Below are 26159 nucleotides of genomic sequence, written 5' to 3'. Positions count from 1 at the left end.
AAACTATAGGTCTCTTGCAAGAATGGTAGCCAGTGAGGCAATGCGTAATTAGCAGTGTCCCTGTCATATTTTTTTTCTATCTGGCTTCACGAGCAGTCACCCTGATTTATAATGTTTTTTGTCTGTACTTTCTTTTACATCTATTTTGGGATCACAGGAAGGGGAGGTGTCGGTCGTTTATCTCTTTTTTACTGTCTCGTTTCTTCTTTACACTTTGGCTGGAGACCCGCTCAGGGGGGTCTTCACTCTCCACTGTTGCTTACAGGGTCGCGTATTTTCTTCCTGTGTTTCAGGGGTTGGTGTGGGGATAGGCCTTGTATGGGGCTCAGGTTTAGGTGGTGGGGGCCTGGGGGGTGTGGTAGCATGGGGAGGGTTTCTTAAGGGGGTGTGGGGTTGGGGCACGATGTTTGTGTAGGTGTTTGCATTAAAATGAGAGTAGATGCTGGCAGGAGTCTGGGGGAAATGGGAGAATTTGGAGAAAGGTAGCAGATATGTGAACACATACAGAGGTTTTTTGCAGAGTGGGGGTCTGTCTCTTTGTTTCAGTTTAGGGAGTGACTGGTCAAGGAACGATTCTGATAATGGCTAGCAATTCTAATTGTCATGACCAGCACATACATATTCTTTCTTTGAATGTAATTGGGATTAAAGTGCCCCATAAATGTAGGTTAATCAAGGAGGAGCTCTTTATTTACGCCTGCATATTGTTTGCCTACAGGAGACTCCTCTCAACAAGTGGCAAGCCATGCTATTGGATGATGAGAGTTATCAAGTGCTTTGTACCGCCTGTTTAAACTTTTGCTCAGAGGGGCTAGTTCTTCTGGATCGGGACAAGAGCTAGACTATGGTGGGACATAATTCGGATCCCAATGGTCGATGGCTTATTGCGACTATTACCTGTGGAAACTTCCAGTTAACACAATGTATTGTCTATGGCCCTAACGAGGTTGACCCTGCGGTTTTTAACGTTTTATTGGCTGAGCTGCATCAATGGCCTGACCCACTGGTACTCAGTGGGGATTTTAATGCTACTCTTCATCCTGGTTCTGACTCTTTAAACTGTGGGAAACTGAGTATGGCACCTAAGGTGAAGCAGCATCTCAGGGATGCTTTGAGACAGTTAATGGCTTCCTACGCACCTATTAATATTTGGCAGCATTGTCCCCCTAAGGATCCTGGGTTCACTTTCTACACACCACTCGTGCTCGCGGATTGACCTATGCCTTGTCAGCCAGTCTCTATTACTCCTCCTTCGGATTCAGTTGAATCCTAGAACGATCCCTGACGATAATGCACTGTCTTTGTTTTTTTTCAGTGGAATGATTTTCAGTTTTATCGGCCTCTGACCTGGACTTTTGATTGAAGGCTTTGATTTGACGATGAATATATTCATTTTATGAATAAGGAAGTTAGGGGGTATCTGGAGCTCAACTTTGGTTCTGCCATGACTTTGGTTATATGGGATGCGCTTAAATCGTGTTGTAGAGGGCATAGACAGAGGCTCGCACACGGTTTTCCCTTGCCCGTATGGAACATCACTTGGCACAGAGTGTAATGAACCAGAACAGGAAAATGTTTTTTATCAATCTTAGACCAACTCACAATTGTTCAGACTGCTCTTAGGGAGAGACTATGGGACAGGGCAGTCAAGAAGTTTCAAGCTAAACCCTTTACTACTTTTTTAAAATCATGAAGAGATGGGGCATATACTTTTCTTCCGAATCAAGGATAGAGCTTGCGCAAACACTAGTCAGAAAATTCTCAATAACAGAGAACAGGTTAGTGACCAACTGCTAATTTGAGAAGAATTCTGTACGTTTTTTCAGAGATTGTATCTAGAGGATGGGTCTGCCTCAAAACATACCATCCATCAATTTATTAGTATGTGCCGTCATTGTAATCTGACTGATATACAACAGTCCAGTTTGGGAAATCCAGTCATACTGCTTGAAGTTGAGACTGCAGATAGTCAGCTCGCCATGGGGAAAGCATCTGGTCCAGATCAAATCCCCCTTGGGTTTTATGTAGTCTTTTTACATATCCGCGTACTTCTCTTATGTGATCTTTTTAATTCATTCAAATCTCTGGGACAGATGACTGAATCTTGATCAAAGACAAATATGGTTAAAAAGGAAAGGGAAAGAACTTTTATTGTATTGGGGTCATATCGACTGATTTCATTGATTAAGGTTGATTAAAAAATGTATACTCTGATCTTGTCCAGTAGATTATCTTCTGTGACTTTAGGCTTGGTTGATGAAAACCAGCATGGGTTTATACCGGGTAGAGACACTACCGCTCATGGTAATACAGCTGTTACTGCTTTGGAAGCTGGGTCGGTCGAAGAGGGCACGGTCGGAATGATGATGCTTGATGCATAAAAGGCCTTCTACCGTGTTTCTTGGGCATTTCTCAGAGCAGTGATGTTTGCGTCTGGTTTTTGCCCTGGTCCATTAACCGGGTTCAGCAACTCTATAAAGGATTGACTGCCAGGGTCTTTATTGGAACTCAATGATGGGGAAGCTTAATTGGACTGTTCTGACTTATCTGATATGAGATCTCAAGCTAATAGTATTAGGACACTCCCTGGCAATTCCACCTCATTTGGCAAGGATAGATTTCTTAACAATATCCTTGACAAGATTAGTGCTGGCTTCTTAAGGAGGTCCCAAATTTCTGCTCTGGTAGCATGAATTTTTTAATTCTGGCTTTCTTGAAATCTTCCTAATTGACAATGATAAGTGTAGTTCTAAGTTAATCAGAATGTGGGACCCAATGAAGTGGATGTTTAGTCGGTTTCAGGCTGATTTGGGCTGGTCATGACCTATAATCTTCATCGATACTCTTTTTGTTTGTTCTGCAATAGTTTGTTAATCAGACACACCCTGTACTTTATATTGACAATTCTAGTATTCTGATTTATGGTTTCTTTATTTTTCTGATGATGGTATGTGCAAATAAAATATATATGTGCTTGTGTGTGTGTGTGTGTGTGTGTATGTATATATATATATATATATATATATATGTGTGTATATATATATATTATCTACTGGCGGTCGCCAGTAGATAGTTATAGTTAGGATCGTGTTTCCATAGGAAATCTGCAACATTCTATTTGGAATAACTTTGGCGCCGATTGACGAATCCTCGCGAAATTTTCAAAATAGGTGGGGCGCTCCGCTCCTTCCTTGAAAGTCTCGGGGGGATTCGTCAAGCGTGGGCTGAGAAAAAGGGGGGTCCCAAAACGCGTTTTCCCCATGCATTTTTCCATATGACGTTTAGTCCAAGCGACAGCCCGAACGGCTGAACAGAATTACTTGAAATTTGGCAGAGAGGTAGTCCTCAGGTCAGGGATGTGCCTTTTGCAGGTCTGGTGTAAATCTGTTCAGTAGTTCCTGAGAAAATAGCATTTAAATCAATATATCTCTATAAGCGCGCACCGTGCGCGTACGGTAAAACTTACCGTACGCGCACGCTGCCGTGCGCGAGCGTGATTCTGATTGGTTGTTAGATCTTAGTAAACATTCGAATCGGTCGAAACCAGGAAGTGTCGGCCGCCATTTTGTCTCTCGCAGTCTGAGGGGGTGAAAAACAAAGGTGGAGAACGTGAAAAGGGGGCAAGGTGGACAGTTCCTGACTCCCTAGCCTTTGTCAGGGGGTCCCAGAAGGACCCCCAAGGGCCAAAATTTCCTTTAATTTTTTTGCGAAAAATCGCGGAGTACGCGTAGCGTGCGCGTACGGTAGAAACGGAAAAATTCCGCGAACTGCGTAATGTGGGCGCGCGGTGCTCGTGCGGTACGCGCACGGTGAAAAACCTTAAAAAAAAAAAAAAATACATAACTTAGCATTTAAAAAACCGTACAAATTCACTGAAAAAACCATAGGTTTCACACACGTTATAGTTAGGAATTAGCAGTTAAAAAACCTTGCAAATTCACTTAAAAAACCATAGGTTTCACACATGTTATAGTTAGCTGGACATTTCACTCGTGAAAAACCATTGAAATTCCCCCGTTATAGTTAGTGCAGGCAACTATAACTCACGCGACCGCAATCCTCTGCTGATGACGTCAGATATTACATCACTGATGACATATGTGTCTTTCTGAAAAAAAAATATTTGTAATATATATATATATATATAGCTAAAAATGTATGGAAGAAGACATGGGTAAATAAGTGTCTAATTACAGTGATGTAATATCTGACGTCATCAGCAGAGGATTGCGGTCGCGTGAGTTATAGTTGCCTGCACTAACTATAACGGGGGAATTTCAATGGTTTTTCACGAGTGAAATGTCCAGCTAACTATAACATGTGTGAAACCTATGGTTTTTTAAGTGTATGTGTATGTATATATATATATATATGTATGTGTATATAAAAATTACCTTGTCCTTTTTGAGGAACAACCCAGGAAGGTGCTTTCTGATCATAATGCTTTCCAAACCGCTCTCTTTTCGCCATCAGACCAAATTACTGAAACCCTTTTGATACCTAGAATGTTATATTTAGGAAACACTTCTAAGCTACGTCCAAAGGCCTCAAGATTGACAGAGGATGCAGGACTCTAGGCCTACACTTAATATCTGTGTGTTTGGCTCCGAGGACTGATAGGAGGTCTTGGAACCGTACATGACTTTGTGGGTTTGAGTGACAGAGAACGTTCAAAATTAAACTAGTTAAGAGTCTGATTCCAGGATACAGGTATTTTCTCCTGTAATGAGTTTTGAGTTGATTTATATGAATGGGTTAAGGTGTGAATGAAAAGAAGAATTTTGACTTCCATGAAGCCCAATGTCTGACACAGTATGAAACGGCAAGAGGTGCAATATCTTAACAGTTCACCTTATCAAAACTTTAAGGAACTACTCACCACAGCCCTCCAACAAAACAAACAGACACATTGTCCATTCATATCAAATAACTGCATGTCTCTTCACTCAAGACGCAACATGCCTCTCCGTTGAGGCACACTTCATGCATAATCCAATTCACATCTCTGAAAAACACTGAGCATGCACTTGGTGCACCCAAACACACCAGTCCACACAATAATCAGATTTGTTACACCATTTTACTCCCTTCCTTTTTTAGTCCCCAAAATAAGATGCTTATATGTACTTTTTTTCCTGGTCGTCCTCGTCCAATCGTTGTCAGAAAGGATATTCTTTAGATGTGTGCTGGCTTTATTATAATTTAGTAAAGCATTCTCTTGGCAACTCCTGTGTCAGTCATATTTAGATTCCGCTTATTATCACAGGGTTTTTCATCACATCGACTCCTACTGATGACTCCCACAGAATGTTTTTGCATTTTTAAAGACTTCTTCCCAGATCGCCTCAGTATGGCTGTGTAATACATGCACGTGAACGTTTGAAAGATATCGATCTGTGAAAGTAATGTTACTGGTTATTACCATGTCTTCCCAGTCCTTTTGTTGAGGTTCTGGGTATTCTTAAGAGTATGCAATGTTAAAGATCTCAACGTCAAGTGCAATCAAGATGGTACAGTGTAAAAGTTTTCCTGCTCTGATCTAGCGACTAATTTCGTATTTTGCTTTGAGCAAACATGTTTGTGAACAACACAGACAGCAGCCGTGAAGGTCAATTTGCCCTCTATAACTACACTATCCTTGCAGCTATGAAATGTGGATGATCGGTATTCCACTCGGGATGTGCCTTGTGAAGCTATTCAGCTTTCAGAGTCCACTGGCAGCAGTTGATTTATGGTTAGAGATGAATGACCTTAGGAATGTTTGCAGCTTAAAATTCTTCCTCCTAAAGATCAACCAAAAGTGCAATTAATTTTATTATTATAACAAATCTAGGCTGGATAAGGCAAATGTATTTGCTAATGTTTTAGATTGAAGAAGGCGTTTGCTAGAGTGAATGTAAGCTGCACATTGAACAGATGGCTTGGGAGTGATTTGAGCTTGCATCTGAATCTGTCCTTTCTTTCAGTAAAAGGCGTCAATTTCTATGGCCCCAAGAGTGAATTTGTGGTCAGTGGAAGTGACTGTGGACACATCTTCTTATGGGAGAAGTCATCCAGTCAAATTGTGCAGTTTATGGAGGGAGATAAAGGAGGAGTGGTGAGTTACTTTTAATCATAGTTTTTTTCATAATAAATGGTTGACTCTTAACTTTTCTTTTTGTTCACTCAAACTGGATGAAGGTCTGTTGGATGTAGTAAACTGGTAATACTATAGAAGGTATATTCAACCCACTTGGTGCTAAGTCTTAGAAATTGTCTAGAATTTGTTAGTGAGAAATGTCTACTATACACCATAATATCATTCTCTTATATTCTAATTAGATTAATTAATTGAACATCGAAAACTCTGACGCACCTTTGTCTCAGCTTGCTTGCTCTGCTGTAGCTCTCACTTCCCTGAGGCTTCTGCCCCTACATACCTTTAATAAAATTCACCACGTCATCTGCCTGTTCTGTCTTTGGTGTTTCACGAAGCTAAACCTTTCTACCAAAGACTTTTCGTGTTTAGTCTTCCCCTATTTTCTTTTATTTTTTATAAGTTGCATGTGCCTGTGTTTAAAAAAAAAAAAAAAAAATCTGTTTTATTGGCATTTTATCACTAAAGAACATGACAGGCATCCTAAAGCATTGACAGTAATGTGCAATCCTAGCACACAGCATGAACTAACAATGTAGCTGATTCCAAATACTTGGTTCATAGTCTATATCAGTATGAAGATTCTGTTCATTAGTTGTCAAGATAGGATTGAAAACAAACTATCTAACAACATCAAAGTACTGGAACCAGTGTGTATATAGGGGGCACGCAAGTATGTCCAGCATGCCGGTGTATCCACCCGCGTGTTCAGCTTTTAGATAAGAGAGTTGTCTGACCTGATGCGGGTATCCCGACACTGGATGACAAGAGAGTAGGGGGACATTCTTCCCACATGAGTCGTTATCAGGTTGCCCCCACATAAGTCATATATTGGGGTGTTGCATTTAAAAATAATGTCTATTTGCAGTTCAGATCCAGTCTGCATTAGCGGACATCCAATTGTCCTCATCCCTTGCATCTGTCCCTATGGGGATCATTCGTCTATCTTGGACTGCACTGCCAATAATATATTCTTCCAACGCCTCAAACCTGTGTCTCCCAGTCCACCCCGGTTTAGCCCCTTCAGGACCACTATTTCCACCCTGTCTGCTTATGCACTTTGGCTAGCCACTTCTACTAATGTGGAGGCTGTCATGCTTTCCAAGCCATAGCTATGGCTCACTTTGCCCGTATTAGTCCGAGGTCAGTTGCGCATTCTAACCATTTTACCCATCCTCTACATGTTCTTTATGGGTTCCTGTATAACCACTACACTGCTGTTTTGTGTAATCATATTCTATCTTTTTTTTTTTTTTTTTTTTACAGAATTTTATATAGCGCAAACTTGACCCGAATCGGGTATCAGAGCGCTTTACATAGCACCAGTTACGTTACATGAGGACACACATTCATTTTTGTTAGGCACGGGGAGATTAAGTGATTTGCCCAGAATCACAGGATGTTCAGCGTCATTGCCGAGACTCGAACCCAGTTCCCCAGATTCGAGGTCGGCCGCCCTAGCCAACTCCTCTCCCCAATTGGTGGTTACTTTAAAAATATTCCAGATAGGTTTGTGAAGGTATAATTGCTGTAAAACAAGTGGCACTGCTGCTCTAAGTACATGATGGGAAGAAAATATTATGGACAAATTACATCTTGCATCTTTATTAAATTTGGATTAAGAAATGTTCCATTGTCTCTCTCCCCTTGGTTTTTCGTTTTTTGTGTGCCTGCCTAGAACTACCTTAGCCCCACATGAGAAGCACCTGTGTAATTGTGTAAAGGACAGTGCATAGAATATTTGCTGTTGCTTTTGAATTTGTATTTTTAGTCTGTAATTTTCATCACAATTGAATAATGTGCGTCTTCATTCAGTAGTGCAGCCTAAGCCTGGATGATAGTGATACTGGCTTGGTACGTTAAGAAAGCTTAGAAGCTTAGCTTCAGAGCTCCTTCTGTTCGCATTGACCTCTTTTAATCCCTCCCCTGGTTTATGTCCTCACATTTGTTTTTTTTTATTCTCCAAGGTAAGACCTAAGGCTGGACAGCCTAAAACAATTAAAGCCAGCAAATAGAAAGCAAGCAAATGTTAGTTACAAACCACAAAGCCAATGAAAAGCAGTGGGTGAAATGCATTCCATTCCCCGGGAAGCTTTCTGAATGTCCCCAAGATGTCGTTAGCAAACCAGCCTTAGTCTTCAACCTAAAAAGAGAGAGGATACAGAGGGATCAGAGAAGAGGGAGAAACGAGAGATGAAATAGGGGCTGGGTGAGTGAAAGAGGGAAAGGGTGGAGGAGAGCAGGACAGGTTTGAACAAATAGAAATACTTTTCCTTCTCAGTCGCCTGCTTACTGGTTGCATATGTTTGTATTCATATATCATGAAAAGCAAATATTGTGTCTCAACTTTGATAGTAAAATAGATTATTCCCATTGAATCACTTTTAAGCTTTATAGGCGGGATCTTATAAGACTGTGCCAGAAGTTACTACGAAGTCATCTACATGTTGGTCATTACATATTGCCTATGTTAATAAATTCCCCTACTGCTTTTTTAGGACTTGTTAGCAGGGTGAAACGTGAGGTGTAGGTGGTTCGCTTTGAATTAGAAGCAAACACCCCAATGGGCACTCACTGAGCTGGGCAATAAGGCTTTTTAACAAGTCATTTGCTCCACAAGAGAACACATGTTTGCCTGGGATACAAATCTGAGCACTTGAAAAGCAACCTCCTCCATCTCCCTACTTGACTGTTTGAAAGGGTTCACTTTTTAAAAGCATATTATAGAATATTTTAAAAGAGAAAGGATAGCGTGTTTTCGATTTATTTTTACAAAAACAATGCAGGAAATATGATTAATTGCACTGTGCAGAGAAAATGGCAGGATGTGTATTTGAGTTTCCCAAATGAATCTTTTTTTAATGAAATATGTGATGCTCAACGTTGCTGTGATTTGTTTTCTTGGTATAGTAGGCCTTTATACTGAAAGGAAAAGTAAATGGGTAGAAAACTGTTTCAGAAAAAGTGATCAGACATAGAGACAGTTCTGAGGGGCTTTTGGAAAAGTCACTAAAGCACTGAATTCGATGTGTTCATTAAAGGCTCAAATCCCAAATGTTCCTCTCACCCGACTCTGCGATTCAGCTGACGATTTTAAGGATTCATTTTGGATATATGACAAAGTCAAATAATGTATAGATAAAACATGCGTACATTTCAATTACAGTCAATAACAAGACAAACTCATTGATACCAAATATAACTACATTCTAGTAAACCCCAAACCATGCAGTCACTAGAAGCAGCAAAGATGTGTATGCTTAAAAAGGGTCTACTGCCATGCCCAAAGTGCTAGATAGTAAATATGTTTGCTCTAAGTGTCTCTATGCTCTGTAGATATACTGTCGTTAGCAACAATGAAGACTAATCACATAATTGAGGCATGTTCACATAAGAGAACATGCCACCTAACTCTACATTCACACACATAGGTTGAAGATGGCATTATTTGTATTTAAGTAGAGCGTGCAAGATGGTAAGAAATGTGTCTAGTCTTCATGAGAAGCCAGACTAGAATTGAAGCATTCCAAACATCAGCCAATCTTTCAGAACTTCCCGTGCTTTGAGATGCCAGTTTGTAGCAAGGAAGCAACTTGTGCCTAACACTATAGTTTGCAGGCAGATATTTGGCACTTATACTGCATGAACTGTTGCTGATGTGGTATCATATGTTTGTAAAGTGCTTAACTCCTTAAAGTGCTTTCCAGGAATGTAAGAAGAAAAAAAGTAAAGGGGGTCAAAAGGAGACAAGGAAGGAAATCATCTGAATGAGAAACGGAAGAGGACATACAATATAACGTAACTGTCAGTATGGCACAGATGCCATCCTCTGGTCAATGCAATGCTCTGAGGCAGAGTGGGCCCCATGTGCTAGCCTGTTACACGGTGGCTCTCAAGAACTGTGGAATGGTCTGTGTGTGAAAGTAAATCGGAAGCAACATAGAAGTAGGTTTGTCCCTTTGGCGAGGAACTGCACTTCTCCCCTGATGCCCTTCCATTGGTGGCCAGTGCTCAGTGGCATTCGCTGTTTATCTACCTCTTACCCCTTCGTTGTTACTCCCCCTGTAAATCCCCCGCAGCTTTCCCACCCTTCCCCAACCCTTTTGCGTCGCATTAAAAAAAAACGTTCTCGTTTTTAGAAGAGCCCAGCACTTTTGTGCACGTTTAATTTTTTTTTTTTACTGCTACAAGTGAAAAACTAAATAAGCACTGCAGGGAAGGGGGAGGGCAACACAAGGACTGCAGCGCATCAGCTACAGCTGGAAGTGACAGCAGTCCAAAACACAACAGTGCCTGGCATGCAGGGAGTGCAGCATAGTGTGGCCCGACTGCCCTCATCATAAAATGCCTTCAGGGCTGTCAGGGGAGTAGTTTCTGGGTACGGCGCTCTTGCCATGGGGCTGAGATCTCAATCAGTCATGAAACATGAAGTGGGTGTCGTGCTGACCAAAAAAACAAGTAGATTAAGCACGGCGCTTGTGAAACCGGTTCAGTGTTAGTCTATTCAAAATGAATAAAATTAGAGGTGTGTGAGCTGCGCAGAGAAAAATAAATGTGCGGCCGTCATACTTGGAGATAAAACACAGCATTGCTGCGTGTCACGCTGGAAGTGCTCGCTGTTGATGTGTAAAATAAAAAGTTTCAAATACAGGTCATACAGTAGCACAAGTGAGAGAAGACAAGTCCTGGGGGGGGATCCATGCGACAATTGAGTAAAAAGGTGGGACAAGCAGGAACCATTATCCAATTAGAAGCAGCGTTTTTTTAAAGGACACAGACAAAAGCTAATTGAAGCTGGAGTCGGGTTGTAAGCCCATAGAGTGAATACAGCATGTTGAGAGATGGCGCGTGCACTACCTAGGCTTGACCTAAAAAGGGGCAATAGAACCTGTCACAACAAAGGGGTATACTCCCTATACTTCCTAATACTCAAAAAGGATAGCTCACTACGTCCCATAACACTTCAATATGTAATACAACTACTACAGGAAGGCGACTTCATGAATGCATTAGATCTAAATGACGGATATTATCATATTCCATTCCACCCGGCACATCGCAGATATCTCCAGTTTGTGGTAAGTGGACGTCCCTATCAATTTAAAGTACTGCCATTCGGGGTAACAGCAGCTCTGCGGGTATTCACAAAATGTCTAGCTGAGCTAGATGCAAATCTAAGAAGGGAATACATATATGCTTTTCCCTATCTGGACGATTGGCTGATCAAGAGTTCCAGCAAGCCAACATGTCTACAGGACACTCAAACCACAATCAACCTTTTACACAAATTGGAATTTACAATGAATGCCACCAAATCCCATCTACAACCTCTCCAGATACAGCCTCATCTTGAAGCCATATTCCATTCAATCACAGCAAAAGCATACCCCAATCCACAGAGGGTTCTCAATCTCCAGAACCAACTGGCTCTTTTTCAGCCACATTGTCGCCTAACATTCAAAACATTGATGCACCTACTTGGTATGGTTGCTTCTTGCATAGCGATAGTTCAACATATGAGACCCTACAGAAGTGCTTAGCATCACAATAGTCACAAGTTGGGAAGGGGGGTAATGGATGATCTAGTGTGGTTTTCACCAAAGGTCCATTAGGCACTACAATGGTGGAACTTGCAGAACACACAAATGGTAAGAATGTCAACCTTGGTATACAACACTGCTGGAGCTCTCCATAGTCCCTCACGAGAAACTATCCAATATTTTATATCTTCTCACTCAGAGTGGGGTCATAGTAAAGTACCTCCATGTTCAACAACTCGAGCTTGCAAACTGGCTCCTGATGTCATAGAATTTGGGTATCTAGAGTTACCTCAAGAATGCATGAACATTCTAAAGGAAGCTATAAGACAAACCACAAGGGTGTGTTATGCAGCAAAATGGAAACGTTTTGTACACTACTGCGCTGCAAACAACATAAACTCATTCTCATCATCTGAGAAACAACTGGTATGTTACTTGTTACATCTGCAAAAAAGCACATTTAGCATACACATCTATATGCCTGCATTTGGCAGCAATCGCAACGTACCTACAAAACAGAAAACACCAATCTCTTTTCCTTATACCTGTCATTGAGGCATTCAAAGAGGGACTTAAGTAATTCTATGTCCGGACCGGAGGCTCAGATTATGCTTTATTTCTTATAACAAAAACACAGCAGCCAGAAAAGCACTAAAATACGTTTTTGTCCTAACATTATAGGGAAACATATGAAGAAAAACTAAAGAAGTCCGCAAAAAGACTACAAATGCCATCAGTCCATACGGGGATGTGGTAACATAGTCCTTCCATAGTGTCAGTACTGGATAGAAAGGGTGTCCATCTTGTATAATCCCCCTCTTTCTTCGCTGCTTCGCAGCCAGTTAAGTCCATTTTTTCACTTACTCTTGAAACAAGTGTTTAAGTTTGGTTTCTTGTATTGTTTATTAGTAAAGCAGGATTTGATAACCGGCGCTGAAGGGAGCGCGTATGTGTGATTGTATCCGCCTGCTGTTCTTTTCAGATTCCCCTCACGGCAGCGCGAGCTTTTCTTCACTCCTTACGCGACCGGCCCAATTGCAGCGGTGCTTTTGACGCCCGCCAGGGGGAGCTCTCGCGTCTCGCTGCTCCCGCGGCGCAGTTCCCTCAGTTGAGGAGCTGCGCTGCGTGGGCTGCATTGCCAAAGCCGGTCCCCCTGCCGCCACACCAGTTACGTCATGTGGGGTCGGTATTTGTCACAAACATAATTTCAACAACGCCCTGCTCGGGGTCTGTATTTGCAGTTTGACTGCGGAATTGCTTAAGGACACAATCACACGCTTTGAAAAACAGCTGATTTACATTGAGCGCGCCGGATGGCGGGTCAGCCTCGTCAGTTCCCTGAAAGCCAGCGCGCTCGGGGCAAGTGCAGCCCCCCTAGCGGTACTGTTCCGTGCCCAAGAACGTTGCAGTCCACAGGTCTACCCAAAAACGGTTCTGGCTCAGCCTGCCTGGGAATTTGTGAGGGTTTCATTCCCTATATTTGTTTGTATCCCCATCATCCCAACCCAGCTAATTTAATTTTACTTTACCACAGTGACAAGATGGAGCAGGGGTCTTATTATGAGGAGGAAGAGTCTAGCCAATACCTCCCTTATGATGATGACTTTTTCGAGGCAGTGGATAATTCCATCTACAGGTGTGTCAATGAGGTGGTAGGCCCCATGTAGGACTTCTACCCCACCAGGGAACAATGCTTCCGAGGCCGGGGCGGCTTTAAGAACACTGGCGGCGGCCAAACAAGCAGTAAGTGTTATGCCTGCAGGGCAGGTGCGTATTGGGGGTTGTCTGGCGACCTCCCAGGATGCTTGGGCGGAGCTCACGTCAGATGCTGGAGTCTTACAGACCATCAGAGGTTTTCACATAGAGTTTTACGATGTGCCGCAGCAAGAAGGGTTTCCACACCCCATTTCCTTTACTGTTGCCGATGCCCTGCTGATCGAGGAGGTATCCGCACTGCTCAGAAAAGGGGCCATTTGTCGATCAGCTCTGCACCCCAACGGCTTCCTCAGCAACATTTTTTGGTAGACAAAATCGATGGGGGGGAGACGCCCGGTAATCCACCTCAAAGAATTCAACGGGTGGTTGGTCTACCGACATTTCAAGATGGAAGGGATTCATCTCCTCCGAGACGTGCTCCTTCCGAACGATTGGATGGTCAGGTTGGATCTAAAAGACTCCTATCTCATGGTTCCCATCCATCCTCTGCATCGGCGGTTCCTCCAGTTTCGCTGGAAAGCTCAGCTTTACGAATTTACCGCCCTTCCGTTTGGGCTTTCATCAGCACCATGGTGCTTCACAAATGTGCTTCACCCAGTGGTAGAGTTTTTAAGAAGCCAGGGTGTGCGGATGATAGTGTACTTAGACATAATCCTGCTCATGGCTCAGTGTCCCAAGAAGTTGACAGCTCAATTGCTGCAGGCGGTTTCCCTCTTAGAGGACCTGGGGTTCGTCATCAATGGAGAGAAGTCGGTCCTTTCACCAACTCGGAGTCTGGTTTTCCTCGGATTTGTCGTGGACTCTATCCACTCCTCCTTGAGCCTGCCATCTCAAATGATGGCCAAAATTCGGCACAAATTGAGGCAGACCATTGCCAAGACCCATACCCCGCTCTGTCAGATTGCCTGAGTGGTAGGTCTTCTCTCCTCGTCAATTCAGGTAATCTTTCCGTTATCGTGCCTTGCAACAGGAGAGGTCTATCGTACGATCAGACAGTTCCCCTCTCGGCGGAATTGAAGGAGGAGATGTCATGGTGGCTTACCCACATAGAGGCCTGGAATGGCCGAGCGATCTTCAGGTCAGCGCCGGAGTTAGTTATAGAGTCGGACGCCAGCAAGTCAGGATGGGGCGCCCGTTGCGGAGAATTCTCCACAGGCGGTGCCTGGTCATTAGAGGAGCAGAAGTTGCATATCAACTGCTTAGAGCTCTTAGTGGGGTCATTCGCCGTTTGCTGCCGGACCAGGGACCAAGTGAGTTCATGTGTCTTGCTAAAGATGGACAACATCTCTGAGGTCCGTTTAGTCAATCACCTGGGAGGCCCTCTTTCCCGAGCCCTGGCAGACCTAGCAAAGGAGTTTTGGGAGTATTGCCTGGCCCATCACGTCTCCGTGACAGCGGAGTATCTCCCAGGCCAAGCCAACCAGGTGGCGGATTGGCACTCCAGGTATCTGAAGGATTCCAGCCTGTGGAAGCTGGATGTTCAAGTCTTCCGGTGGTTGAACGACCTTTGAGGGCCGTTCTCGGTGGATCTTTTTGCGTCCCGCCTCGACCACCAACTTCCGCGTCTTTTCAGTTGGAGGCCCGACCCTCTAGCGGAGGCCACGGACGTGTTCCTCCAGAACTGGAGCCAGGAGAAGAGTTATGCTTTCCCGCCTTTCTCGATGGTGGTGAGGACGGCGGCCCGGATCCGGCACCTGGAGGCAGATCTGGTGTTGGTGACGCGGTGTTGGAGGTCTCAAGTTTTTTGGTTTTCGGTTTTTCTGGAACTTTCTTGGGATTCTCCAATCCTACTCCCCCGCTCCCTCATTTTCTTCTCAATCCGGACGGGGAGCAGCATCACCTCATCATCCAGGGCTCTCTCCGCCTCATGGCATGGAGGCTTTCAGGAGACGTTGGTCTCTCCCAGGCCTTTGGAGACCGGCTCAGACGCTCTTGTCAAAGGCCTGGGCAGACAGTACCTCAAAACGCTATAGTTCCGCGTGGACTAAGTGGATGCGTCGGTGTCTTCTACGGGACTTGGATCCCGTGGTCGCAGGCCTCGTTCCCATTCTAAACTTCCTTGCGGAATTGGCAACGGACGGTCTGGCGTACCAGTCTATTAATGCAGTGCGTTCTGCGATTTTACCTGCTCATTGCCCATTGCGTCTTTTGCGGGGCATTCGCCTGTCATTGCCCCCAGAGCCACGATATTCTGCTCTCTGGGACGTCAATTTGGTTTTAAACCTCCTTCTGTTTTGGCAATGGCAACCCAACAAGTATCTTTCCTTGAAAGAGCTTTCTGCAAAGTTGGCCATTCTTTTATGCCTGGTTTCCTGTCGCAGGGTTTCTGACGTCCGAGCTTTGGACATTATAGCGGGAGTCTTCTCCCCAGACGGGGTTACCTTTGCGGTGGGTCGCCGTACTAAGTTGACGTCTAGAACGATTTTGTACCCCGCCTTTACGGACGTCCCCAAGCTGTGTGTGGTGAATTGCCTCAAAGCATACGAGGAAATGACTCTTGAATTTCCCCCTCCGGGCGAGCAACAACTTCTTATTGCACTAAGAAAGCCGCACAAGGCAGTCTCCTCCCCCACTATAGCCAGGTGGGTGCGATGGGTCATGCAGGAGTCGGGCATTGACACAAAGCTGTTTGGAGCTCATTCTGCCAGGGGCGCAGTGGCCTCTAAGACTTTTTCTGTGGGAACTAGATTAGAGGACCTAATACGTGCAGCGGACTGGTCCTCCGATTCCACCTTTAAACAGTTCTATTTCAAACCAGTGGTGGATGTGGCTCAGTTGGTGGTAAGTAAGCTTTGAACTAGCATAATCTGAGCCTCCAGTCCTGACATAGAATCGAATTTTGCCTAGCATAGTAACAGTAAGTTTCAATTCTATTAAGGACACAGAGGCGAGGATTATCCCACCCGGAGCACCTTCCTGGTGTGAACCCACCCGTAACTGAGTAAGTAATCAATTTCAACAATCCTTTACAGCTTTCTGTCGACTGACTTTTGTTCGTGGTTGTTCATAGACCATGTGATAACAGTGGAATTGGCTTTGTGGATTCTTACGTGGTGTCTCTCTTTTAGGGAATGACGGTTCAAAACAGGACCAGTAATCAGATGGCGTGTTCATGCGAAGAAAGAGGGGGATTATACAAGATGGACGCCCTTTCTATCCAGTACTGACACTATGGAAGGACTAGGTTACCACATCCCCCTATGGACTGATGGGATTTGTAGTCTTTTTGCGGACATCATATGTTTCCCTATAATGTTGGGACAAAAACGTGTTTTAGTGCTTTTCTGGCTGCTGTGTTTTTGTTATAAGAAATAAAGCATAATCCTCGCCTCCGTGTCCTTAATAGAATTGAAACTTACAGTTTCTATGCTAGGCAAATTCCGATACCACCACGTACACTTCCTGCATCAACATGGAACCTGAACATTTTGTTATCAAGGCTAATGTCCACACCTGTTGAACCAATGCACATATGCAAAATACAGTTTTTAACATGGAAAGTGGCATTCTTTGTTGCCATTACATCGCTACAGAGAGTCAGCAAAATACATGCACTCTCTATTGAGGAGCCTTATTTTCAGGTATTCCAACACAAAGTTCGCCTACACACAAAAAAAAGTTTCTACCAAAAATAGTCATTATCACTTTTCCATTTAAATCAAACTTTAGATTTACCTGTTTTCTTTTCAAAACTAGAAACAGTAGCACAAAGAGCATTACATACACTAGATGTAAAACATGCCCTTATGTACTATGAGGAAATAACAAAAGCCTTCAGAAAACCACAACAGCTATTTGTAGCTTTTTCTAAGCTACGGAAAGGCAATCCAGTCTCAAAAGCTAGAGTCGCTAGATCGATAGTAAAATGTATACACATTTGCTACATCAAAGCAAAATGAACACTAACTACAATGCAAATACCTCATTCAACATGAAGAAAAGTAGCATCAATGGCATTTTTAGGAAATATCTTGCTAACAGACATTTGTAAAGTGGCAACATGCTCAAACCCACACACATTTACCAAACGCTGTTGTGTCTGTGTAAGCCAGGGAACAGGCTCTGGTGGGACAAACAGTTCTACACATGTTATTTCCAGCCAATGCACCATCTGATGCCTAAAGTCACAGCGCGAGGAGTACTGCTTTACAGTCTGTGCATAGCATGTGTATTTGCAACCAACACATGCTATGAATAGAGTATGTTACTTACCCTGTAAGCATCTATTCATAGCGTGTAGTGCTGCAGATTCACATGCACCCTCCTGCCTCCCCGGCAGGTATTAAATGGTGACACAAATTCACAAAACAGCATGTTGAACAGCAAATGCTAACTGAGCAGACTATTTGCAAAAGTGGAAGGCAACGGATCAGGACCCAATTTATTTTATCTTATTCTGTTATTCCCTGAAATCCCAAATACCTTCATCTCCTCATCTGCAAATTTCGGTCTTCAAGGCAGCCATGTCGCAATTTTTCAGAAGCTTCAGCTCCTTCTGAAGCACCTTCGAGCCCCACAGAGCTGCAAGCAGCTTAATTTGGACTTCTGCCTGTGGGCCCTCCCTTGAAAGCAACTGACCTCTTGGGAACTATGGCTGGCCTGTGCAGTCACCAGTTCATACTTCTGCTATGGCTCAAAGACCAATGCCTGTCCCTTCTCTGCCAGTGCCAACTCCGCGACCCCCTCTAGATGCCGCTGTCTGACCCAGACCATCATCTGCTTGCTCCAGGCTTGTGTCATGCTGTTATATCTCGAAGGCATAACCAGATTCTGATCCTCAAACTCTTCCTCAACCCCAGCACTGTCAGAGGCAGGATGCTTCTTTTGCTTATTCCCTGGTGCAGTTCTGGCTGTGCAACATGCTTCCCATGACACTCATTCACCGTAGTTGTGTGAAGGGCAGTTAAATTGCATGCTTTACATTGCCTACAGTGGAAAAAAATTACAATTTTGTTGACTTAGATCCTCTAACCAGGTCCAACTTCTGCTGAGCCATTCGTGCCGTGTAACAAGGCTCTTACATATACCCTTAAGACCAGTTGGTTAGACCCATGCTCAGGCCCTCCGGTCAGTCGATGCCAGGCATTGTAGCTGATTCAATGCAATGTAGACAGGTCCCTGGTGACTAAGATTTTCCACTAAGGCTCCCTGCACCTGGAAGCTTAGTTGTACAGGTGTCATCAGTAAGGTTGATATAATGAATGTAACGATGAGGGTTACAACTATGTGTGCACCAGAGAGTAATATCTAGTAGATAGTTATTAACTTGCAATTAATAGTCTCCTGCTCACTTCCTAGTGGCCCACCGTTAAAGCCACCTGAATACAAAACTTTTGAATTATAATGGAAAGGAGCGGAGTAATATTACATAATATAAACAAATAAATGTTGTAGTACAACAAATGAATTTATATTATTTGTTTTTATTTCTCATTCTTTATATTTCTTAATATTGTTCCTTCCTGATTTTTTCAATTATTCAATCATTAAATAGTATTCCAATCAACTAATACATTGGTTTTCATCTAAACCTATACATGTACAACTGTTACATTAATTCCAACTAACAATATTCAAAATTTCAAACAATATAATAAATCCGTTGAGTGAATATTGCTCAATGTACATAGCCATACAGCCGACGCGTTTCGTCCTGTCTAGGACATCATCAGGGCTGTAATGAAGGAGAAAAGAAAAAAGAATATCGTATCACTCTCCATTATTCCATGTAGGATTCTTACTAAGTACCTATACAAGGAAGAAAGGTATTCCTAGTATACAGAATATACCTATTGAACAATACAATCATTAAAATAAAAATAAAAAATATCCATTTATGATCGAACAGTGTTAACAATTATTTTCCATTCTAGTGATGAGCTAATCGCTACTTTGATCCCTGATTTTCCAGTTGTGCCCTTGGTCCCACCCATGGCCGTATTATTCCTTTCACGTGTTCCATTACAGAGAGGATAACCCACAACATCCTGCCTATAATATAACTGTTTACAAAATCAACATTCATTTAAGTACTCACAATTTATTATCAAACTTAAAGATATAAGCTCCAATTCAATTTTATATTTTCCAAAAATTGACCCTTTTGTCATAAAACCACTCTACCTCTCCCCTCCTGCTAATAATATCCAAAAGCTTGCATTTCTCTAATAATTATTTCTCACCTTCATATTACATGGAACAATCCTTGCACAACTATGCTTTCCTTTACTTTAATTCACCTCTTAGTTTTCCGTTGCTTTGTTTATTGTCACCAACATTTTTTTTTTTTATCCCAATCAATCCTTCTGTATACGATTGATTAATCTAAAATATATAACAAAAGATACATTAGTAATAACAATCCTTTCCATCCTTCCATTAGTAAGTTGACACGTCCAATTTCCTTATCGTACCTATAATATTATGTCCTCACAACTCCCACATCTGATCCAATGATCCCGCTCAGTTGCTTATAATCGCCATTATCCGTTTGAAACCTCCAAGCTTCCATCAATATTATTGCAAATTCAACTTGTTTGTTATCCTCCTGTTCACTGACTATTTAACTGTAAATGTAACCAAAAGACACCACATTAATATCACTACTATCAATCCTCCAAAATTAAAATAAAACGCCCTATTACAAACACGTACCTTGCAACAGAAAACCCTCATGACTTGCAGCCGGTCCGATAGCCTAGCTCTGTAGTCTGATACCGCTAACTCTCCTTTTGAAGGATTCAAGCACCAATCATTTTCTCTGATTTCCAAACCTCATTACCATATCTCTCCGGGTGTTTCCATTCTGGTCCACCCGTTTGAACCTCCAATCAAATCACGTTTAACTACATCAAATTCCAAGCAATGTCTGAATGTCTTTAAACATTGCCGACCAATCATTTTCTCAGTTTTTCCAAACCACGTAACCAGGGTGTTTCCATTCTGGTCCACCAGTGTGAACTTCCAATCAAATCACGTCAACTACATCAAATTTCAAGCCATGTCTAAGTATCGTTCCAAACATTACCGACCAATCATTATCTCCAATTTCTAAGTCCCGTTACCATGTCCCATTTGGGTGTTGCCATTCTAGTCCACCAGTTTAAACCTCCAATCAAATCACGTTTAACCACATCAAATTTCTAGCAATATCTGCATATCTTTCTAAACGTTACCGATCAATTATTATTTCTGGTTTCAAAGCCTCATTTACACAAGGGCTCAAGTAACTCTCTCTCTGGTCCGATTACCCTCACCCAACATCCGTGAAGAACAAAAACTAAAATAAATAAAAATAAATATATATAAGGACGCCTATTCCTGTTCGCTAATACCGTTATTGACAATGTCAAGCTAATTATTGTTCCTAGTTACTATGCCTCATTCACATTTGGGCTCAGATAGTTCCCTATCCGACCCATTTAGCCTCACCCAACATCCATGAAGGACAAAGATAAGGGAACACCTATTCAATACATCAACAGACCAGTATCTAGAAAGGATCCTTACAACAATTAGTATTGTGTATTCCTGGACAGATCCCTAATTTTACAAAATTGGTTAACACTGAAGAATCATACCTGGCAAACGCCCTCTGTCACCAATACCGGCCGCAATCTATTGCGATTCCTGCTAGAAATTCCACCTCATAATCCAATCACAACCCATCTACATTAGCAATACTGCAGAGGTTACCACTGGAATTATTTTATTCCAAAAAATAGTGGCGCTCAGAATCGCTGTTTAAACCCAGCTCCACTGTTCTACACCTACTAATCCATTGTGCCTCCTCCTGTCTGATCTTTAGTTCCCAGTTACCTCCTCTACGTCCTTGTTCTATTTTCCGTATACCATGGAACCGTACATTTTTACTCAGTGGATGTACCTCCTTAATATGCTGAAACAGTGGTGACCTGATATCCTCATTATTAATTGACTGTTTATGTTCCTGTATTCGCAATTTTAAATTGCGCTTTGTACTACCAATATACACTATTCCGCATGCACAAATTATAACATAAATGACCCCCGTACTGTTACAGTTTATAAATTCCCTGATGGGATATTTCCTCTTTGTGTTATATGAAAACTCCTTAATCTTATTAATACCCATATTGCATACATTGCAGGTGCCACAAGTGTAGAAACGCCTCCGAATGGTTTCTACACTTGTGGCACCTGCAATGTATGCAATATGGGTATTAATAAGATTAAGGAGTTTTCATATAACACAAATATCCCCATCAGGGAATTTATAAACTGTAACAGTACGGGGGTCATTTATGTTATAATTAGTGCATGCGCAAAAGTGTATATTGGTAGTACAAAGCGCAATTTAAAATTGCGAATACAGGAACATAAACGGTCAATTAATAATGAGGATGTCAGGTCACCACTGTTTCAGCATATTAAGGAGGTACATCCACTGAGTAAAGATGTAAGGTTCCATGGTATACGGAAAATAGATCAAGGATGTAGAGGAGGTAACTGGGAACTAAAGATCAGACAGGAGGAGGCACGATGGATTAGTAGGTGTAGAACAGTGGAGCTGGGTTTAAACAGCGATTCTGAGCTCCACTATTTTTTGGAATAAAATAATTCCAGTGGTATCCTCTGCAGTATTGCTAATGTAGATGGGTTGTGATTGGATTATGAGGTGGAATTTCTAGCAGGAATCGCAATAGATTGCGGCCGGTATTGGTGACAGAGGGCGTTTGCCAGGTATGATTCTTCAGTGTTAACCAATTTTGTAAAATTAGGGATCTGTCCAGGAATACACAATACTAATTGTTGTAAGGATCCTTTCTAGATACTGGTCTGTTGATGTATTGAATAGGTGTTCCCTTATCTTTGTCCTTCATGGATGTTGGGTGAGGCTAAATGGGTTGGATAGGGAACTATCTGAGCCCAAATGTGAATGAGGCGTAGTAACTAGGAACAATAATTAGCTTGACATTGTCAATAACGGTATTAGCGAACAGGAATAGGCGCCCTTATATATTTTTATTTTTATTTATTTTTGTTCTTCATTGATGTTGGGTGAGGGTAATCGGACCAGAGAGAGAGTTACTTGAGCCCTTGTGTAAATGAGGCTTTGAAACCAGAAATAATAATTGATCGGTAACGTTTAGAAAGATATGCAGATATTGCTAGAAATTTGATGTGGTTAAACGTGATTTGATTGGAGGTTTAAACTGGTGGACTAGAATGGCAACACCCAAATGGGACATGGTAACGGGACTTAGAAATTGGAGATAATGATTGGTCGGTAATGTTTGGAACGATACTTAGACATGGCTTGAAATTTGATGTAGTTGACGTGATTTGATTGGAAGTTCACACTGGTGGACCAGAATGGAAACACCCTGGTTACGTGGTTTGGAAAAACTGAGAAAATGATTGGTCAGCAATGTTTGAAAGACATTCAGACATTGCTTGGAATTTGATGTAGTTAAACGTGATTTGATTGGAGGTTCAAACGGGTGGACCAGAATGGAAACACCCGGCGAGATATGGTAATGAGGTTTGGAAATCGGAGAAAATGATTGGTGCTTGAATCCTTCAAAAGGAGAGTTAGCGGTATCAGGCTACAGAGCTAGGCTATCGGACCGGCTGCAAGTCACGAGGGTTTTCTGTTGCAAGGTACGTGTTTGTAATAGGGCGTTTTATTTTAATTTTGGAGGATTGATAGTAGTGATATTAATGTGGTGTCTTTTGGTTACATTTACAGTTAAATAGTCAGTGAACAGGAGGATAACAAACAAGTTGAATTTGCAATAATATTGATGGAAGCTTGGAGGTTTCAAACGGATAATGGCGATTATAAGCAAGTGAGCGGGATCATTGGATCAGATGTGGGAGTTGGGAGGACATAAGATTATAGGTACAATAAGGAAATTGGACGTGTCAACTTACTAATGGAAGGATGGAAAGGATTGTTATTACTAATGTATCTTTTGTTATATATTTTAGATTAATCAATCGTATACAGAAGGATTGATTGGGATAAAAAAAAAAATTTGGGTGACAATAAACAAAGCAACGGAAAACTAAGAGGTGAATTAAAGTAAAGGAAAGCATAGTTGTGCAAGGATTGTTCCATGTGATATGAAGGTGAGAAATAATTATTAGAGAAATGCAAGCTTTTGGATATTATTAGCAGGAGGGGAGAGGTAGAGTGGTTTTATGACAAAAGGGTCAATTTTTGGAAAATATAAAATTGAATTGGAGCTTATATATTTAAGTTTGATAATAAATTGTGAGTTCTTAAATGAATGTTGATTTTGTAAACAGTTATATTATAGGCAGGATGTTGTGGGTTATCCTCTCTGTAAGGGAACACGTGAAAGGAATAATACGGCCATGGGTGGGACCAAGGACGCAACTGGAAAATCAGGGATCAAAGTAGCGATTAGCTCATCACTAGAATGGAAAATAATTGTTAACACTGTTCGATCATAAATGGATATTTTTTATTTTTATTTTAATGATTGTATTGTTCAATAGGTATATTCTGTATACTAGGGATACATTTCTTCCTTGTATAGGGACTTTAGTAAGAATCATACATGGAATAATGGAGAGTGATACGATATTCTTTTTTCTTTTCTCCTTCATTACAGCCCTGATGATGTCCTAGACAGGACGAAACGCGTCCGCTGTATGGCTATGTACATTGAGCAATATTCACTCAACGGATTTATTATATTGTTTGAAATTTTGAATATTGTTAGTTGGAATTAATGTAACAGTTATACATGTATAGGTTTAGATGAAAACCAATGTATTAGTTGATTGGAATACTATTTAATGATTGAATAATTGAAAAAATCAGGAAGGAACAATATTAAGAAATATAAAGAATGAGAAATAAAAACAAATAATATAAATTCATTTGTTGTACTACAACATTTATTTGTTTATATTATGTAATATTACTCCGCTCCTTTCCATTATAATTCAAAAGTCAATCAGTAAGGTCACTCATAATGATTTTCTGACCAATCCTCCGGCTAGAGAGTTGAAATGTATTAATGGCTTCCGAAAGAGAATGTTCCCTTTGCCTGTTGGCCCTTAAGATCTTTGAACGGTGTGTGACTTCTGGGTAGGTACACCCCTGCTTTACGGGAAGCAGAATCTTGCTGGCAATCCCGGATGGCCTCAGAGGTTTGCTAGCTCAAAAAATACGTGATGTCCAGGACGTGGTGAGTGGTGGTTTGGACAGCATAGACTTTATAGGCAGAGTTACTGGCACTAGTGTAAGTAGTAAGAAGGCACGTCTGGATGCGATCAATCAGGTTTTCATGAAATGTCCAGGCATCCCTTACAGATGTGCCTTTTGATGGCTTTAGATTCTTTGGGAGATGACAGATTCAGTGCTAACTATTTAAGGACAGTCATGCCACAATGTATTTGGGATTCTTGTCTCCCTCTATGCAGTTCCATCAACAGTACAAAAAACTTGGGATTATTCCAGTCGGCTTGCCAACCTTTCTAACGTTTGCAGCTGCAGCAGGCTTAGTCATTTTGGGAAAGAGGCCATGGCAGTGGGTGAGACATTTCGCACCAAGTGGCTGCCACATCACTTAAACTCACCGTGAAGGGCCATATTAAGCCAGTGGGAGGCACCTTACTACATTTCCTCCCCGACTGGAGATCCACCACATCCGACTGATGGGTCTTGCAAATCATTCAAAAGGGGCTACTCTATGACTTTCGTTTCCTTCTCACACCGTTTTCCTTCCACATCAGAGCGCCTAGAGACACATGGCCATTATTGAGACAGATTTGAAGCAACCACCAGTACAATCTATGAGATGTCACTTCTATAAAGAATATTTATAAGCGTTTTCTTTGCACACACAATTTTATTGGGACTATTTTGGGGGGGAGTAGTTACTGAATAGAATGTAAGTACTGTCCAAGAAGACTCTGGTGTTCCCTATCATTGTCCTGATTAAGATCCTAGTTGAGGCATAATTGGCACACATTTTGTGACAAGTCCCAACATCAACAAAATTTGTTTTTGCCTGTATCTCAATTCTAAGTTCATAAAAGAAGCTCTGCGGATTGTCACACCAGCCCGACATAAGAGTGAAACATTATAAATTATTCTATAGCAATATATACTTGTGATGTAAAGCCTATTTCTCTGACTTGTTTGTTCTTGAACTCCTATTTATATGTAAGGGGGTTGCTTAACCTCTTATCCTGAATTGATAAATGTATAGAATTAATCAGAAAAAACCAAACATATTGTTGTACTCCATCAAAGGGAGACTGATGCATGTCCTCATGTATTGCAACAAGCACCACTGAGTAGGGCCCCGGAATCTGTGCCAGGAGGCCCTACATTGCTAGAGCTGGCTGGACGAACACAACCTCCTGTGTATTATGTGTGGGAGGAACCGAGGATTACCATGGTACATTCCCCACACATCCTATCTTCCTTAAGAGCCCACGTTTAGTGTAACCAAGTGTGTTTTTCCCTCTTGAAAATACCTAAAGTGGGTAAGGTTAGCCCCAGGAACTTTTACCCCAATGACTATGGCATCCAGTTGTCATTCCCACCCACTAGCTCATGCCATGCATAAATGTGGCACCCACTTCAGAACAAGCATTGGCATAGCCAATAGGTCTCGCCTTTGGGGCGTTATAAGTGTTTAGACAGAGCTTTTGGCTTAGTTAACGTTTTTAATGTGTGTTGTAGAGCATTGTGAATGTTGTGCAGCACACACAGCTGTGCATTGTGCACAGATGTCAAAGGT

At 42.0% G+C, this 26159-nt stretch overlaps 1 protein-coding gene and 1 long non-coding RNA gene across 6 annotated transcripts in view; one reads left to right on the top strand and one right to left on the bottom strand.

Annotated features, from left to right (window-relative positions):
* DCAF8 (DDB1 and CUL4 associated factor 8) overlaps nt 1–26159 on the top strand; it is a 222534-nt gene that overhangs the window by 141702 nt on the left and 54673 nt on the right. For 4 of the 5 annotated variants that reach the window (XM_085638707.1, XM_085638708.1, XM_085638709.1 and 1 more), the window contains one exon: nt 5967–6097. In XM_085638707.1, coding sequence (XP_085494833.1) covers nt 5967–6097 — 131 coding nt within the window. Of the gene's footprint in view, nt 1–5966; nt 6098–16460; nt 16721–26159 lie in introns of those variants that run through there. The other variant, XM_085638711.1, reaches the window with a different exon arrangement.
* On the bottom strand, nt 18796–19688 carry LOC146772880 (uncharacterized). The gene is made up of 2 exons (XR_014972291.1): nt 19575–19688; nt 18796–19066 (listed from the first exon to the last, which is right to left on the bottom strand). It is a non-coding gene; the product is annotated as an uncharacterized LOC146772880 (long non-coding RNA).

This window comes from Triturus cristatus, chromosome 12 (assembly GCF_964204655.1).
Source record: "Triturus cristatus chromosome 12, aTriCri1.1, whole genome shotgun sequence".
In the NCBI taxonomy this organism is placed as follows: Eukaryota; Metazoa; Chordata; class Amphibia; order Caudata; family Salamandridae; genus Triturus; species Triturus cristatus.
Note: the sequence above shows the minus strand (reverse complement) of the source record. Positions and strands in the feature narration are given on the sequence as shown.